Here is an 18,727-nt window from a genome sequence, read left to right on the forward strand (position 1 = left end):
TCATAAGATGGAGCCCCATGCTGGGTGTGGAACCTGCTTGGGATTATCTCTTGCCCTCTCCCTCTACCCCTCCAACCACCCCCAAAAAAAGTTTTTGGTTTTTTTTTAGTAATCTCTACACCCAACGTGTAGAACTCAGGCCCCGTGACCTATTTAGAAATTGTTTTTTTATATGATACATTTATTTTTTTTTTAAAGATTTTATTTATTTTTGACAGAGCACACGCAGGGGGAACAGCAGAGAGAGAGGGAGAAGTAGACTCCCTGCTGAGCAGAGAGCCCGATGCGGGGCTCAATCCCAGGACCCCGAGATCATGACCTGAGCCAAAGGCAGACGCTTAACCATCTGAGCCACCCAGGCGCCCCCTATTTAGAAATTATTAATAAAATAGTTTACATTCTTGGGCGCCTGGGTGGCTCAGTTGGTTAAGCGACTGCCTTTGGCTCAGGTCATGATCCTGGAGTCCCGGGATCGAGTCCCACATTGGGCTCCCCGCTCAGCGGAGAGTCTGCTTCTCCCTCTGACCCTCTTCCCTCTCATGCTCTCTGTCTCTCATTCTCTCTCTCTCAAATAAATAAATAAAATCTTAAAAAAATAAAATAAAATAGTTTACATTCTTTGGAATCCAGCTTTTCTAATTTGGTATTTTACACTTTCAGCACATCTCACAATGTGCTCACCATGTTTCAGCTACTCAAAGCCACACGTGACCAGTAGTTACCATATGGGGCAGCCCAGGTCTAGAGGGATGAGTAAACAGGTAATTTCAGTGAAGTGTAACAGAAGCTATGATGAGACAAGTATAAGGTACAATGAACATAAACAAAGGCTTAGTCCCTTCAGTTTGTCCCCAGATTCCACAATTCTTTGTGCTTCTCTGCGTCCTTCTTTTTTTTTTTTTAACATTTAAAAATGTATACTTTAATAAGCATAGAAACAATTAGGTAAGCTTGTGGAGAAGCTGACCAAGATACATATATTAGGAGATACAATTGTCCATCTAAATTTTCTAGATTTCTTTTTTTTTTTGCAGAGTATTTATTCAAGTTATTTACTATATAATTTCTCATGTGCCATTTTGGAAGTCTTTTATTGTAAAGACTAGTCTTCTGTCTGATGACAAACAGCAGCCACACTGTCAGTGATTATTCTGGACCTCCACGTTGGATAAATTCAATTTCTTCTTGAGATACAAGTTTCCTTCTGTATTTCTGAGGTAATGTTTTTATTATTTCTGCAGTGTCTGGTGGACCCTGATGCACCAGCAAATCTGGGGATTTCCTTCCCTTAGAATGCTGTGAAATTGAAGAAGAGTGAGACGGTAGTCCTGCTGATCTCAAAACTTCTGATACGTTAGGTTTAGGATTGTCTCTTCTGTCAGGGAACCTTATTAATGGAGTATGTGGCTTGACTACCTGAACGACCCTGCTGGCAGACGCCATCTTACTGCCCATCATGACCCCAGGATGTGGCAGCAGTTTCCGGGGCGCTCGCTAGGCGCAGAGATAACAGGAATCCTGGGCAGCTGGGGGCCTCTCTGCGTCCTTCTTGCAGCTGCTCTTAAACCAAGCCAGCATCCTCTCTCTCAGACTTACACAACAGCCTCCAAATTGTCTACCTGCATCCACCTATGCGCCTCTCTGTTGCTAGAGTGACCTTTTAAACATGTGCATGTGATCATGTCCCCCCCCCCCCTCCCCGCTTAAAACCTTAAATGCATGAATGCACGGTGAACAAATGTGAAATGATGGATGTAAAGCACCCAGCACACAAGTTCTGCTCACGGAGTTCGCTACTTCTCCCTTTCACTGTTTCTGCCTCTTCCTTCTCTGGTTCCTTTTTCCGTCTGCCTCTCAGCCCCAGCCCCTCCTCCCCCTTTTACCACCCAACAGTGTCTTATCATCTGAATTTCTTTTTCTTTCTTGCCTTCCACTTTCTTTCCATTTTCTTTCTTTCTTTCTTTTCTTTTTCTTCTTTCTTTCTTTCTTTTTCTTTCTTTCTTTTTTCTTTCTTTCTTTCTTTTCTTTCTTTCTTTTTTTTTTTTCTTTCTCTTCTTTCTTTCTTTTTCTTTCTTTCTTTCTTCTTCTTTCTTTCTTTCTTCTTCTTCTTTCTTTTTCTTTCTTTCTTTCTTTTCTCTTTCTTTTCCTTTCTTTCTTCTTTCTTTCCTTTCTTCTCTCACCCTTCCTTCCTCCCTTCCTTCCTTCCTTCCTTCCTGTAGGCTCAATGCCCAACATGGGGCTTCAATTCACCACCCCGAGATCAACAGTCACCCGCTCTACAGATTGAGTCAGCCAGGCGCCCCTCTTCCTGCTTTAGTAGAATTTAAATGGGTTTGAATAGAATTTTAATGGGGTTTAAATTTTGTGCTATAGTTATTTACTTCTGTGGTTCAAGTTCTTCACTTAAAAATCAAGAGAGCTTGGGGCGCCTGGGTGGCTCAGTCATTAGGTGTCTGCCTTCAGCTCAGGTCATGGCCCCAGGGTCCTGGGATCGAGCCCCGCATCGAGCCCCACATTGGGCTCCCTGCTCCACGGGAGGCCTGCTCCTCCCTCTCCACCCCCCCTGTTTGTGTTCCCTCTCTCACTGTGTCTCTCTCTGTCCAATAAATAAATAAATAATCTTTAAAAAAATAAAAATCAGAAGAGCTTGACCCTGTATCAGGATTAAATTCAAGTGCTTTTCTTTTCTTTTCTTTATATTTTATTTATTTATTTGAGAGAGAGAGAAAGTGCACAAGCAGGGGGAGTAGCAGAGGGAGGAGGAGAAGCAGGCTTTCCCAAGGAGCCTGATGCGGGGCTGGATCCCAGGACTCTGGGATCATGATGGGAGCTGAAGCAGATGCTTAACCAACTGAGCCACCCAGGTGTCCGGTGCTTTTTTTTTTTTTTTTCAACATGGTCTTCAGTTAGCTCTTCTTGTACATTAGAGACTTCTATAGAAAAATACAAATCACCTTCTCCTTCTGGGGGGAAAACGATTCCCTTTCACATTTTGTAGAGGAGAAAATGGTGTAGCTACTTACTCAGGATCATCTACTGATTTGAAACAAGTCAGAAGAACCCAGGCACTTGCCCACAAGGGTACCTCTTTTAGGTAGATTGCTGCTGCCTCCTGGTAGTAGGGCAGTGAGGCAAATTAATTTTTCAGTGTTTGCAGAGGTCAATAAATAAATGAAATCCCTAATTAAATAAACCGGGGTTTTGAGAGCTTGCAGATTCCTTAACTTTTCACATTTTCTGTGGAGCACCAGTTCTCTTGTTTGAAGAACAGCCTACCCAAGCATATGGTGCTCCCTTTTACTTCTGGGAAAGTGGATTTATTCCAATAAGACAGCTCTGCCAGGTGTCAACACTCTTTCTACCTCCAGTGCGAGCAAGAAGAGATCCTGTAATTACAGAAGGAAGAAAGGAAGTTATAATTCAAGAAGGACTTCCTGCAGCCAAGCCATTAGTAGACACCAACACAAAACAAATGAGGGAGGATCTCATCCTAGAAAAGATGTTTCTGTACAAAAAAAACCCCCTGAAAGGCTTGGGCATTCAGATTCAGAATCAGCAAACAGTTGTTGAATAGATACTATATACAAGGCACATATTTCTACTATACCATTTTAATATTTGAGTCTAAGAGAAACTCTTCAGCTTTTTCCCAAATGGAATTTTTTTAAAAGATTTTATTTATTTATTTGACAGAGAGAGTGGAAGAGCACAAGCAGGGGGAACGGTAGAGGGAGAGGGAAAGCAGGCTCCCCGCTGAGCAGGAGCCCGATGCGGGGCTTGATCCCAGGACCCCGAGATCATGACCTGAGCCGAAGGCAGACGCTTAACCATCTGAGCCACCCAGGCGCCCCCCCAAATGGAATTTCATCCTGAAATGATATCCTGCAGAGCGAGGACCAACTACAGAAATACTTTAGTATTCATTATGTCAACTACATGCAAATTTAAAAAAGCCCAAACTGGGGCACCTGGCTGGCTCAGCTGGTGGAGCATGAGACTCCTGATCTTGGGGTCATGCGTTTGAGCCCCATGTTGGAGGGGTAGATTGTGCTTAAAATAAAATTTAAAAATCTTAAAAAAAAATCCACCCAAATACTTTAGTATTAAGGTACCTCTGCAACCTGAAACATTTTTCCTACCTTTTACCATTGCTCTATGAAGATACAGACACTGTGTACCACATTCCATCCTAGCATGTTGTTCTTACCCTCTTACTACAAAGATGTACTGAGAATGTCTTTCTGGACTGAATTACTCTTGTGAAAGAGTGGAAGCATGTTGTATTAATTAGAATAATTGCTATAACAGATAGATTCAAATAAGGAAAATGGCTCAAATACAAATCTTCCTTTCTTTCTGAAGACTTTTATATATTTTTTAAAAGACTTTATCTATTTATTTATTCATTTAACAAAGAATGAGAGAGGGGCGAGTGAGCACAAGCAGGGAAGTGGCAGAAGAAGAGGGAGAAGCAGGCTCCCTGCTCAGCGGGGAGCCCAGACACAGGGCTCCATCCTAGGACCCTGACACGGAGCTCCATCCTAGGACCCTGGGATCATGACCTGAGCCAAAGACAGATGCTTAGCTGACTGAGCCACCCAGGTGCCCCTAAAGATTTTTTATTTTTAAGTAAACTCTACACTCTATGTGGGGCTCGAACCACAACCCCAAGATCATCAAAAGTCACATGCTCTACCAACTGAGCCAGCTAGATGCCCTCAATTGTTTATTTCTTGCTTCTTAGCCAGAACAGCCCACCTCCATGCAGGAGGTAGGACCTAAATTAAGGAAGGCCCACAAAAGGCATGGAGGAGCACATGTGGGAAGTTTTTGTGGGCCTAGAAGTAGGGTATGTCCCTCAAAATGGGCTGTATGGACTGGTATCAGTTTGGTGCAGTTACTGGGTATGACAAGATAAGTACAGAAATGGAAACTAAGCCTTTAGAAAGTTTTATAACCGTTTTGCTGCCGTTTTATGTCTGCTGAATTTAATTTAAATGTCTTTGTGTTAAAATTTCATTTTTTCCAGTAACTCATTTGTAGTGTATTTTACAAAAGTTTTGGTCCACAATGAATGAGAAGGAAAAGAAAAAAACAACAAAAAACGTGATCTAGAAGCAAGAGTGTACATTACTTCCCTTCATCAGCTAGAACTTAGTCTCCTTTTTTTTTAAAAGATTTTTATTTATTTATTTGAGAGAGAGAATGAGAGAGAGAGAGCATGAGAGGGGAGAGGGTCAGAGGGAGAAGCAGACTCCCTGCCGAGCAGGGAGCCCGATGCGGGACCCGATGCGGAACCCGATCCCGGGACTCCAGGATCATGACCTGAGCCGAAGGCAGTCGCTTAACCAACTGAGCCACCCAGGCGCCCTAGAACTTAGTCTCCTGTTCATGTCTAACCATAGTGGAAGTTAGAAATGTCGTCCACGGGCGCCTGGGTGGCTCAGCCATTAAGCGTCTGCCTTGGGCTCAGGTCGTGATCACAGGGTCCTGGGATCAAGCCCCGCATCGGGCTCCCTGCTTGGCGGGGAGCCTGCTTCTCCCTTTCCCCCTGCTTGTGTTCCCTCTCTCGCTGTCTCTCTCTGTCAAAATAAGTAAATAAAATCTTAAAAAGAAAGAAAGAAAGAAATGTGGTCTAGCTGTTTGCAAAGAGAAAAGGGGAAAACAGAGATGTTGGTGAGTACTTAGAAGTCTCTGGCACACTTAGCTTGCACACCCAGAAACACAGCCTGAAGTGTGAAATAGAAGAGAGAGAATGAAGTCCTCTGGCAATGGGAGGTATATTTCCTACTTTTGTCCATTGCCAGCCATTGTAATTACTTACAATCCAGAAGGGTTTGGCTGTGAAGGCCAGAAGGGGAAATGTTTTCTCTACTTACTGTGCTCATTTCTCTCACACTCTAACTTTTCTTTCCATTCTCCCAACCATGCCTTAGTTCATCGTTTCTTAAACTACCGAAATAGCCTCCTAACATTAGTCCCTACCTCTAGCCACACATCTCTCATCCCCATCTAATGTGAACTTCGCCATGTTACTCTTCCATGATTCCTCATCACTTACAGGCTTGAGTTAGACTTTTTTTTTCTTTAAATTATTTATTGTTGTGTTAATCACCATACATTACATCATTAGTTTTTGATGTAGTGTTCCATGATTCATTGTTTGTGCATAACACCCAGTGCTCCACGCAGAACGTGCCCTCTTTAATACCCATCACCAGGCTAACCCATCCCCCACCCCTCCCCTCTAGAACCCTCAGTTTGTTTTTCAGAGTCTATCATCTCTCATGGTTCACCTCCCCCTCCAATTTACTCCCCTTCATTTTTCCCCTCCTGCTATCTCCTTTTGGGTTAGACTTTTGTCATAAAAATCCCATAAGGTCATTCACATTCCAGTCCCTTCCTACAGGTTAGGCCTCATCTCATGGACAGATGGATTAATGAAATCCTGCCTTTTGCTCTCCTGTGACTCATTGAGACTTCCCAAAGGAACCAATATCCATCTCGCCCTCTTGTGGCCACAAGACCTGAGCTTTGTTAAGGAGTGAGGAGGAAGCCAGAGGGAGGGCTAAAGTCAGCAGAGGGCTTTGCTTAGCCTATCTATGGGAGAAAAATGGGGTATTCAAGGAAAAGGAAGGAGAAGTTAGCAAATTCAAGGGAACTATACTTAGCTCAATTCCTAAGTCCCAAGTCCATTTCCAGACCTAGATGTGTCAACGTCCCATAAAAATGAGGTCCAGAAACTTCCAGGAAGTTGATAAGACTTTCTTTCCTTTTTTTTTTTTTAATTATTTTATTTATTTATTTGACAGACAGAGAGAGAGCGCACACAAGCAAGGGGAGCTGCAGGCAGAGGGAGAGGGAGAAGCAGGCTCCCTGCCGAGCAGAGAGTCCAATGCAGGCTCCATCCCAGGGCCCCAGGATCATGACCCGAGCTGAAGGCAGATGCCCAACCATCTAAGCCACCCAGGCGCCGCAATAAGACTTTCTTAAGTATGATAAGGGCCTTTCAAGAGAAGAAATGGAAGACATATTCCCCTTCCTCAAGGAACTTGTTATATAATACATCCATTGGAGTAATCAGCAGGCAGAATTGCATATGGTTAAGAGCATGACTCTAGAGTCAGGCTGTCTGGGTGTGAATGCTGCCTCTGCTACTTACTGTGTGACCTTGGGTAACTTATCTAACTTCTCTGCTTCAGTTCCTACACTTTAAGTAGGAGTGATAATGCTACCTACCTCATAAGATCATCATGAAGATTAAATGAGATAATATTTGTAAAGTAATTAGGATAGTATCAGGCATATAATAAGTACTTCAGTGCTTTTAAAATAAACACATATAATTAGAGATTTCTAGATAACATATTACAACACTCATTGTGTGGCTTAGTTCCATAAGAATTCAGAAATTGGGGGTGCCTGTGTGGCTCAATTGGTTAAGTAACTCAATCTCAGCTCAGGGTTGTGAATTCAAGCCCTGCGTTGGGCTCCATCCTGGGTGTGGAATCTACTTAAAAACAAAATAAAACAAGAACAAAAACAGAAATGGGAAAAATTACAGGGAAAAAGAAATTAAGAAGGGTTTCAATAAGGTAGTGAAACCAAAGAGTGAGCAGATTTGGGAAGACAGAGGTGTGGCCGGATCCAGGTGAAGGCATGGAGGTAGAAACCAACATGGTATGGGGGCAGGTGGTGGAGAATGAGAAGAGATGGCAGGGTGTAGAATTGCAATTGGGCAACAGAGAGAGCTAAGGTTGACACCTGATTGCATAGGACTCTGAAAGACTGTAGGAGGCAATGGAGAATTGTTGACATTTTTCAGAGGGAAATGACATGATGGAAATGGTGTTTTGGGAAGATTCATCTGGCAGTGGTTTTCTGGAAAGACTGGAGAAGAGAAAAGACCAGGAGTGGGAAGGACAGTTATAATAATTCTGGCTTGAGGTGGTTATAATAATAAAATAATTATAGTTATAATAATTCTGACTTGAGGTGGTGAGGACCTGATTTAATGTTGTACTAGACGTGAGATGAGAGGAATTTGTGAGATGTTTGGTTTTAAATTTATTTTCAGAAAGTAAAAAAAGTAAGATATGCTTAGAGTTAAAAAAAATTGAATAGTACATAAAGGTATAAAATGAAAAATAAAAGTCTCCCTTGTCTTTGCCACCCCTAGTCTGGCTTTACAAAGGTAAGCACTCTTAAAGATTTCTTGTGTACTTCAAGTAAGGTTTTTTTTTTTAAAGGTTTTATTTATTTATTTGACAGAGAGAGACACAGCAAGAGAGGGAACACAAGCAGGGGGAGTGGGAGAGGGAGAAGCAGGCTTCCCGCGGAGCAGGGAGCCCGATGTGGGGCTCGATCCCAGGACCTCGGGATCATGACCTGAGCCGAAGGCAGATGCTTAACGACTGAGCCACCCAGGCGCCCTTCAAGTAAGTTTTAAGCATATACCTGTATATAAATGGTTGACTCTGTTTTTCCTGGTAGTTATGTTCTATAAATTTGTCTCCAGCACTGAATTAGCAAATATAGAACCATTGCTCTTAGGGAAACACAGGGTTAGATTCTTGCAAGTCTCTGATCATAACATTTTCTTTTTTTTTTTTAAGTTGAGGAGTTTATTAGGGAAATATGAGAGGCAAAGACAACCCAAGTGACAAAAAGAAAAATCTGAAAATGTCCCTTCAAGCCAAGTGGGGGCCTGGCCTTGACCTCCCCAAAAGGACAAGAAACTGGTGGGTTAGGAACAACATTCTCTGGTGGCCACCTTGCCAGGGCGTAAGTGTCTCAGTCAGGACTGCCTTCCACCCCCCACCAAAGGTGGAAAGGAGACAAAGACTGTTTATAGAATCAATGCAGAGGCAATGAGAGCTGTAAGGAAAGTCAGAGAGAGAGAGAGAAAGAGAGGTGGGGAGGACCTTGACAAAGAGTCCTAACGTTTGGCTCGGAGCACCTCAAATACACTGACGAACAGTTCTACAAAATGTTACTTAAGAGATAAAATGCCTAATGTTGGTTCCAAGAGCTCCCCTGGACGTCTTCCCACATGCCACATCACACACTGATGTACGTGGCAGAGCCCAAAGGCCACGCTTTTGAAAAAAGAAAAACAAGAATAAGCCCTGTTGCTCTTTAAGGAGAGAGGGAGGAGCTGAGGCTGCTGGGGCCTTTCCCGCATTGGCCTGTATTCCGTAAAGCAACTTCCCAGCAGCAGCATGGTGTAGTTCTAGGTAAGGGTCTTACCTTTTGTCACCCGTGCTTCAATGTACTCTATTCTCCGTTCGAGGGCTGTCAATTTCTTGTTTAGTGTTGCAAGTCTTGAATGACAAGACATATCAAATGAGTTGAGAAAGTCCGCGATTTTCTTGATGCTGCTGGTGAAGACTTCAATGTATTCCCGGTTCGCCCAGTCCTGGTGACTCTCCGGCTGCACTGGATCCTCTTGACCCGCAATGGCTGCCACCTGATGAGGAGCCACTGCCTGATCATAACACTTTCAACTGATCAAGCATAACTTTGGTTTTGTGTATTTCTGTTTAAAGACACCTTATTTAATATGTATTGTTGATTCATTAACATTGAGCTCATGACCAAGAGCACTGTGACTCATGCCTGAAGGGAGCTTATCTAATGCCTATTTTCTCTCTAGGGCACATTGAAGTTTTCTTGAGCTTGGGCACACTAGACAGCCCTTCAGCACAACAGTTGGGGGCCATTTTAAACAGTGAAATCACCAACGGCACCAAAAAATGTGAAAAACATGACACTACATAGACTATGAGTAGGACACTTGTTTGTAGGATCAGAGCTAAAAAAAGAAGGCAGAGCGCTCCTTTGTTGGACCTCAGCTGGGAACAAACCTGTCCTGTGACTCAGATTGTTTGCTGCTCTGTACGTGTCCATGGATGACCATGAAAGTGTTAAGAGTATTGATTGGGAGGCTACAAGTAAGTTTTAGCCAGTAGGCAAATTGACAAATATAGAACCCACAAATAATGAGAATGAGCTGTGTTTAGAGAGAGGCCCAGCTTCCGGGCCGTATGACCTGCGCAGTTACACAGAGCTGCATTCAGTATGTATGTATATAAACACACACACTTCAGCAATTCTTGACATCACATTCAGACACTATACCCTCAGTAGCATTGCGGCCAAGCCAAAGGATATTTGTATTTCAAATAATGATCACGATTGCCTTGTTGCTCTCCAAAAAGTTTGTACTAATTTTCACTCCTAGCAAGAATATTTGAGAATGTCTATTTTCTCACAGCTTACTAACTGTGAATTTCCAAACTTTAAAACATTTGCCAATCTGATCGTTGCAGTTGTTTTAATTTGCATGTATGTAATCATGTGTGAAGTTGAACATGTTTATGTATTAGTCATTTTTCTTTTTCCCTTTTGTGAATTGCCTATTGCTATCCTTTGTTCTAATACTATAGGTTGTTTACCTTTAGTATTTCTTTATATAAATTAAGTAGCTCTTTGCTTGTTATATGAGTTACAAATATATTATCCTTGACTTATGAGTCTTTTGATTTTATTTGCAGCATTATTGGGGGGGTACTTCTTAATCCCCTTCACCTATTTCTCTTGGCAACCACCAGTTTTTCTCTGTATTTATGAGCCTGTTTCTGTTTTATTTTGTTTGTTCATTTGTTTTTTTATGTAATTTTTTAAGATTTTATTTTTAATAATCTCTACACCCAGAGACTTTAATAATCTCTACAACCCTGAGATCAAGAGTCGCATGCTCCACTGACTGAGCCAGCCAGGTGCCCCCATTTGTTTTGTTTTTCAGATTCCACATATAAGTGAAAATCATGATATTCATCTTTATCTATGTGACTTCTTTCCTTTTTTTAATTTTAAAAAAGATTTTATTTTATTTTATTTTTTAAAGATTTTATTTATTTATTTGACAGAGAGAGACACAGTGTGAGAGGAAACACAAGCAGGGGAGTGGGAGAGGGAGAAGCAGGCTTCCCGCAGAGCAGGGAGCCCGATGTGGGGCTTGATCCCAGGACCCTGGGATCATGACCTGAGCTGAAGGCAGACACTTAACGACTGAGCCACCCAGGTGCCCTAAAAGATTTTATTTTTAAGTAATCTCTACACCCAACATGGGGCTTGAACTTACAACCTGAGATCAAGAGTCAGATGCTCTACTGACTAAGCCAGTCAGGTGCCCCTGCTTTTAATTTTTCAATAAACAACTTAAGAATTATTTCAGATTTACCACAAAGTTGCAAAAATAGTAGGTACCATAAGAGTAAGTGTTCTCATCTACCCTAAACCCAGTTTTTCCTATTATTAACATCTTATATTAGTATGGTAACTTTATCACAATTAATGAGCCAATAGTGCTGTGTTATTATTAACTAAATTTCATGCTTTACTCAGATTTCCTTAGTGTTTTAGTCTCATATTCTGTTTCAGTTCCAGGACCCCATCCAGGATACCACTTACTATTTATTCATAATGTCTACTTAGGCTCTTCTTGGCCACGACAGTTGTTTCCTGCTTTCTATCATTGTCATCCCACATCAGTTCATGGCTAATGGGAGCAAAACCCTCTTGGAACCAGCCATGCCCAGGATACAGAATCAGCAAATAGCTGACTCTAGATCCCTATCTCTGCTCTCCCTCCTGCTTCCAACCGCCTTACCCCGAGGCTCTCAGGCATTCCCACCTCCCCGGACATTCACTCCCGTGCCCTGTGCATTCCTCCTTTGCCCTCTGACTTCAACATATTGAAGGTAAGTCTTCCTTTGAAGTAAAAGGCTGCTTTCTAGCCTTCTTTGCCAGAGGCTGGGATCACCCCCACATATTCCCACAAGCTTGCTTTATTTGTTTGTGTGTGTGTTTATTTATCACCTTGGTTAGGGTAGCTGGCTAGTTTCTGGTACCATTCTAAGCAAGGAGTCTCTCCTTCAGATCCTGGAGAGACTGAGGACTACCACTAGCAGAGACAGGGAGGCTGAGAAGAGTTGGTGAACTGGGGAAGTTAATGCCCCTGGTTTGTATGTGTCTGAAGTAAAGGTGATGCAGAAGCGCAGAAGTCCTAGAGAAAGCTGGAAATACAGATTTTGTACACTGACAGGAGGTCAGCATTTAAAATGGAGATGTGAGAGTTACCTGCTTTTGAGGGTGGCAGTAGAAGGCATGGGAATGAGGGAGGAGAGCTGAGGGCAGAGGAGAGAGCCTTGTCTACAGTTAGGAGACTGGGAAGGAGGGCCTGTGCTGGAGACAGGTGAGGGGCTGGAGTGTGGAAGACTAGGAAGCAGAGGAACAAGAGACATCCGGGAGAAGGAGCACTGAAAAGAGGTCTTCAGTTTCTGAGCTCAACTATGGAGGAGGGACAAAGGGGACTCAGAACCACTGGGTACAAACTGACACAGGCAATGGCGAATAGAAAGGAAAGAGATAGGATAGCAGCTACAAGTGGCGAAAGGAAGGGGATATGGTTCTCCTATACATCTTTGAGGTCAGAAGCAAAGTAACTCAGAGAGTGAATTAGCGAAGATGATAGAGGGGAAAGGGAAATTGGTGGAAGCTGGGTTCTATTTAGGTTCTTATAGTTGCCCTGCTTCACTAGGATGTAAGCTCACAAAGGCAAGGATTTCTATCTGTTTTGACTTCTGGAATATTCCAGGAGCCTAGAACAGTGCCTGGCACCTGGTAGGTCTTCAATAAACACTGCTGAAGGATTGAGAAGAACGGGAATTATTAAGTCTAGATACTGGAAGAGAGACTGGCTTTATTTATTTATTTATTTTTATTTTTCATTTTTTTAAAGATTTTATTTGACAGAGAGAGACACAGCGAGAGAGGGAACACAAGCAGGGGGAGTGGGAGAGGGAGAAGCAGGCTTCCCGCGGAGCAGGGAGCCCGATGCGGGGCTCGATCCCAGGACCCTGGGATCATGACCTGAGCCGAAAGCAGACGCCTAACGACTGAGCCACCCAGGTGCCCCTCTTTATTTGTTTTTAAAGATTTTATTTATATATTTGACAGAGAGAGAGCCACAAGCGGGGGGAGCTGCAGGCAGAGGGAGAGGGAGAAGCAGGCTCCTCGAGGGGCAGGGAGCCCAATGCGGGACTCAATCCCAGGACCCCAGGATCACAACCCGAGCTGAAGACAGTCGCTTAACCAACTGAGCCACCCAGGCACCCCGAGAGACTGGCTTTAGAATGAAGGATAAATGAACAGATGTATCTCTTCCTCTTAGACCATAGGGAAGATTGAGGAGCTGGGGTAGATACAGAACTCATGCCTGAAGCCCTGGGCTAAAGGACATGGTACCCAATGAAGATGGACTGCAGGCTTGTCAAGGAACTAAGGGCAAAAATCTCTTCCTGCTTCCATCCAGGGCAGCCAGGAGCTGGCCTGGGACACCAGCTGGGCTCTTTCCCCAGCCCTTTGCATTCCAGCTCAGTCCTGTGCACAATGAAGAAAGGGAACTGACAGTGCAGTGACATGATTTAGGTTAATGAACAACTGGTCACCTGCCAAGTGGGTGGGAAGTTGTTTTTCTTTCTGCCCACTTTTGTAGAAAAAAAGTTTTTATGAATGATTCATCTCTTCTCATTACCCAGAGTACAAATTTGTGAGCTGGTAACAAGAGATTAAAACCCAGGGAGAACATATTCACCCCTAACTCCCCACCTACCCCCAATTTCTGGTGGATGGATATGTTCACTATCTTGATTGCAGTGAGGATTTCATGGATATAAATATAGACGTACACATAGATACCTATACGTATCTCAAAACTATCAAATTGTACGTTTACATTTATGCAGTTTACTGTGTGTCAATTATACCCCAATAAAGCTGTTTAGAAAAAGGAAAACAGGGGGCGCCTGGGTGGCTCAGTCGTTAAGCGTCTGCCTTCAGCTCAGGTCATGATCCCAGGGTCCTGGGATCGAGTCCCACATTGGATTCCCTGCTCTGCGGGGAGCCTGCTTCTCCCTCTGCCTCTCCCCCTGCTTATGTTCCTTCCCTCGCTGTGTCTCTCTCTGTCAAATAAATAAATAAAATCTTAAAAAAAAAAAAAAAGAAAAAGGAAAACAGGAATCTCATATAAAATATGTTTTTTATTTTTTTTAATTTTATTATGTTATGTTAGTCACCATACAATACATCATTAGTTTTTGATGTGGTGATCCACGATGCATTGTTTGCGCATAACACCCAGTGCTCCATGTAGTACGTGCCCTCCTTAATACCCATCACTGGGCTAACCCATCCCCCCTCCCCCCTAAAATATTTTTATAATCACAGAGTTAGGGTATTTAATTTGTGCATGTATCAATGTATCGAATTTGTCTTGGCAATCAAAGAGAAAATCATTCTGAAGTAAGATACTATTTTGGAGAAAACAAAGGACAACCAGGGAGACAAGATGCAAAGAGTGTCATTGCAGGAATCCCAGCCACACACCAGGATAAACTAACCATTTTCTGGGGAGTTGGGTGGGGAGGCAAAGAACTGAAGAGGAGAAAGTCTTCCATTAGCTGGGGTGAGAATGTTGCGTTCTTTTTGTAATTCCTTATTTAGCTGGCTGACTCCTTGAGACCATGCTCTCCTTGTCCCCACCAACATACATAAAACCCTCTTTTTAACAACCTAGAGAGAAAGATGTTTTCTTCCCAAGGGAAGCCAGTTGCTCTGGCATTCTGCTGGTCCCAGGGTCTCATTTCATATTCCTCCTGAGGCACTACAGAACTTGAGAGACGCAAGTACAGTTCACTGAATGGATGGATCAAGGACCTGGTTTCCCTGGCCCCAGGACTCAGTGATGAATGAAACTCTTGCTGAGGCCCATCCACTTTAAACTTCTCTGAAAAGGTTTTGGAAATTATGTCCACAGGAATCAAATTTAAGTGGCTAAGGATTTAAATTACTCCCAACTGGGGGCACCTGGGTGGCTCAGTCGGTTAAGCGGATGACTTAGGCTCAGGTCAGGATCCTTGAGTCAGTGGGGAGTCTGCTTCTCCCTCTCTCTCTGCCCCTCACTCTGCTTGTGCTCTCTCTCTCAAATAAATAAATAAATAAATAAATAAATAAATAAAATCTTTAAAAAAATTATTCCCAATTGGTCTCTGCCATTGCATTGCAGTCCTAGGGCTTTTATGCCAAATAATACGCATGAAACAGTGCTGGGTGCTGTTCTTAATCCTAAAGAGGCAGGGTTGGTTCTTGATCTTGACTTGAAATTCAGAAAGGCTAGAGACTAAAATTCCTGGGGCAGAGGTGACAAATCAATAGTTATGAGTTGGAACTGGTCTGCTTAATAGAGCGCATTCAGTAGGGAGGGTTAAAGTCAACTCATTTCCTGAACTAACAGGTCCCAAATTTACTAAAAATCTCCAAAGGATTCCAGGGGGACCATGGAGGCAAGGGAGCCAGTAATTGGCTTCTACTCCTTCAGGCTTTGGCTCCAAAGCCTCCTCTTCAGAGAGGCTTCTCCAACCATTCTCCGTACCTAGCTGCCATCATGATGCCCTCTCAAAATTTTCTTCATAGCACATTTCAGTGTCTTATCAATTAATTCACCCGTTTAGTTTCTGTTTCTCCTACACTGGAGGAGACTCTCCACCGGAGCAGGGATGTCACCTCCTGTGTTCACCCCTGTATCACTGCAATAATGCAGAATAATGGCTTCCCAAATGTGGCCACATCTTTGTCCTAGGAACCCGTAAATATGTTACTTCATAGAGCAAAAAGGACTTTGCAGATGTGATTCAGTTAGGGATAGGGACTCAAAGATGGGGAAAGTATCCTGGTCCAGGTGGGCCCTGTGTAATCACAAATGTCCTTCTAAGGTGGAGGAAGAAGAATCAGTGTCGTGAAGGAGCTATGACAACAGAAGAGGCAGTCAGAAAGTGGGAGAGAGACTTGAGGATGCTGCATTGCTGGCTTTGAAGATGGACGAAGGGGCCATGAACTACGGAATGCGGGCAGCTTCTAGAAGCTGGGAAAGACAAGGACATAAATTCTCTCTGAGTGCCTCTAGAAGGAAGGCAGCCCTGCCAATAGCTTGATTTTGGGATTTCTAATCTCCAGAACTGTAAGATGATAAATTGTTTAAAGCCACTAAATTTGTGGTAATTGGTTATAGCAGCTATAGAAAACTAATACATATGGTACCCAGTGCATAAACATATGTTTATTGACCATCTTCCTTATATCTGGGACCCCAGCCTATAATAAAAATAATACTGAGGCACCTGGCTGGCTCAGTTGGGGGGAACATTTGACTCTTGATCTTGGGGTTGTGAGTTCCAGCCCCACATAGGGTGTAGAGATTACTTAAAAATAAATAAACTTTTTCTAAGTCCTCTTCCAGATCTCATCTACATGAATACACATTAAAAAAAAACAACAACAACTTTGTGGGGGGCACCTGGGTGGCTCAGTCGTTAGGTGTCTGCCTTCAGCTCAGGTCATGATCCCAGGGTCCTGGGATCAAGCCCCACATCGGGCTCCCTGCTCTGCAGGAAGCCTGCTTCTCCCTCCCACTCCCCCTGCTTGTATTCCCTCTCTCACTGTGTCTTTGTCAAATAAATAAATAAAATCTTAAAAAAATAAAAAATAAAAAAAACTTTGTGGGGTGCCTAGGTGGCTCAGTTGGTTAAGCATCTTCCTTTTGATTTCAGCTCAGGTCATGATCTCGTCATGAGATTCAGCTCTGCATTGGGCTCTGCGCTGCTCTACTTAAGATTCTCTCTCCCTCTCCCTCTGCTGCACCTCCCCCACCTAAAATAAATAAATTAAGATAAAGTAATAAATAAAAATCTTTGTGATTGTAATGTGTGTAGACATATATATACATAGTTTTTATTTTTCTGTTTAACATTATTTTATTGCCTGAGTGTGTCAGTTTGGGTCCTTTGGGAGAAGAGATACTGAGACAAAATTAAGAATGTAAGGAATTTGTTAAGGGTAACACCTGTGAGGGGCACCTGGGTGGCTCAGTTGGTTAAGCAACTGCCTTCGGTTCAGGTCATGATCCTGGAGTCCCGGGATCGAGTCCCACATCGGGCTCCCTGCTCAGCGGGAAGTCTGCTCCTCCCTCTGACCCTCTTCCCTCTCGTGCTCTCTAATTCTCATTCTCTCTCTCTCAAATAAATAAATAAAATCTAAAAAAAAAAAAATACAAAAAAAAAAAGGGTAACACCTGTGAAAGAGGGAGGATGCAGGACGGGGCAAAGAAGAGCCTCCAGCACTGCGCAAATCTGACAGTCTCAGCCCGCCCAGGACAGAGGCCTGAGGCAAAGACTGCCAGTATAGGAGTCCCATGTTGAGCAGAGATGGCCAGGTCCTAATACCCAGTCATCCTTAGTCATTGGCAAGGATTGCCAGGGAAGAGTGTGCTCTCACCTTGAACTAATAGTGAATCCTGAAGGTGCTGCAGCTGGAAGAGGGGGGAGATGGGTATACTTCTGGCAGCTGAACAGAAGGCACTTTTTTTTTAATTTAAAGATTTTAGGGGCGCCTGGGTGGCTCAGTCGTTAAGTGTCTGCCTTCTGCTCAGGTCATGGTCCCAGGGTCCTGGGATCGAGTCCCGCATCGGGCTCCCTACTCAGCGGGAAGCCTGCTTCTCCCTCTCCCACTCCCCCTGCTTGTGTTCCCTCTCTCTGCTGTGTCTCTCTCTGTCAAATAAATAAATAAAATCTAAAAAAAAAGATTTTATTTATTTGACAGAGAGAGAGAGCACAAGCAGGGGGAACAGCAGAGGGAGAAGCAGCCTCCCTCTGCAGGGAGCCCGATGCGGGACTCGATCCCAGGACCCTGAGATCATGACCTGAGCCGAAGGCAGACGCTTACCTGACTGAGTCACCCAGGCGCCCCCCTAACTTTTTTTTTTTAAAGATTTCATTTATTTATTTTGAGAGAGAGAGAAAGTATTTCCTTGAAGGGAATCCAGCTGGGCACCCCCATGGCTGCTACAGCCCCCCGCCCCCCCCCTCCCCCCCGCCGCCGTGTCCTTTGGCTTCACTTCTCCTACACATTTGGTAAGTCTTCTGTGGGCCTCTCTTCCTGAGGAGGAACTCAGAGGGAGGTTAACGGAATAAACTACTGTCCCTGTTGCTGCCATTAGTCTCAGGGCTGTAACCAGTACTCTGCTTCCTCCCCACTGCAAACCTCCCTTGCCCTCAGCCATTACATCTCCTGTTCTCCGTAGTGGACCCAGTGGTGTGGCCCAAACCCTGATTCCTGAGAACTCTGAGGTCCCTTTGCAGGTCAGGGTTGCTGCACCTTTTCATTCTTGGTCACAGCTACACAAGGAAGGACTGCGCGGTGCCCACATAGGTCACCACACACCTTTTTACTGGGATGCTGGCAAGTTACCGGGACCTCCATCCTATCCCAGCTTTGCAAGAGCAGTCCTATCTCCTCCCTGATCAGGGTCAATTACCCCTGACAGCACAGTAGCTCCTCACCCCGCCTGCTGCTTCCTGTGCACTCATAAGGAGCCCAAACGACAGCGACGTATGGAGCCTAACATGCCCCTGTGGGAAGAGCCTGCCCCTTTGTGGACTAGAAGCTCTGATCCTGCAGAGCCCCGCCCTGCAGGAACAGGAAGCACAGCCCCCAGTGGGTCACTGAGAGTGATGGTAAGTGGGTGCTTCGGGCTGAAAGTCTGTGTCCTTCCAAAAGTCATATGCTAAAATCTTAATGCCCGACGTAATGACTTTAGGAAGTGGGGACT

At 43.9% G+C, this 18,727-nt stretch overlaps 2 protein-coding genes across 2 annotated transcripts; both read right to left on the reverse strand.

Moving 5' to 3' along the window:
- Positions 1-889: 889 nt before the first annotated feature.
- LOC113930972 (28S ribosomal protein S36, mitochondrial-like) lies at positions 890-1,458 on the reverse strand. The gene has a single exon (XM_035727146.1). The coding sequence runs from the start codon at positions 1,456-1,458 to the stop codon at positions 1,147-1,149; it is 312 nt and encodes a 103-aa protein (XP_035583039.1). The 3' UTR covers positions 890-1,146.
- A 7,774-nt stretch (positions 1,459-9,232) lies between these two features.
- On the reverse strand, positions 9,233-10,152 carry LOC118356890 (probable protein BRICK1). The gene is made up of 2 exons (XM_035727062.1): positions 10,141-10,152; positions 9,233-9,499 (listed from the first exon to the last, which is right to left on the reverse strand). Exons 1-2 carry the CDS (start codon positions 10,150-10,152, stop codon positions 9,233-9,235), a joined length of 279 nt encoding a protein of 92 aa, XP_035582955.1.
- Between the last annotated feature and the right edge of the window lie 8,575 nt (positions 10,153-18,727).

The sequence above is a fragment of the Zalophus californianus genome, chromosome 4 (genome assembly GCF_009762305.2).
Source record: "Zalophus californianus isolate mZalCal1 chromosome 4, mZalCal1.pri.v2, whole genome shotgun sequence".
NCBI lineage: Eukaryota > Metazoa > Chordata > Mammalia > Carnivora > Otariidae > Zalophus > Zalophus californianus.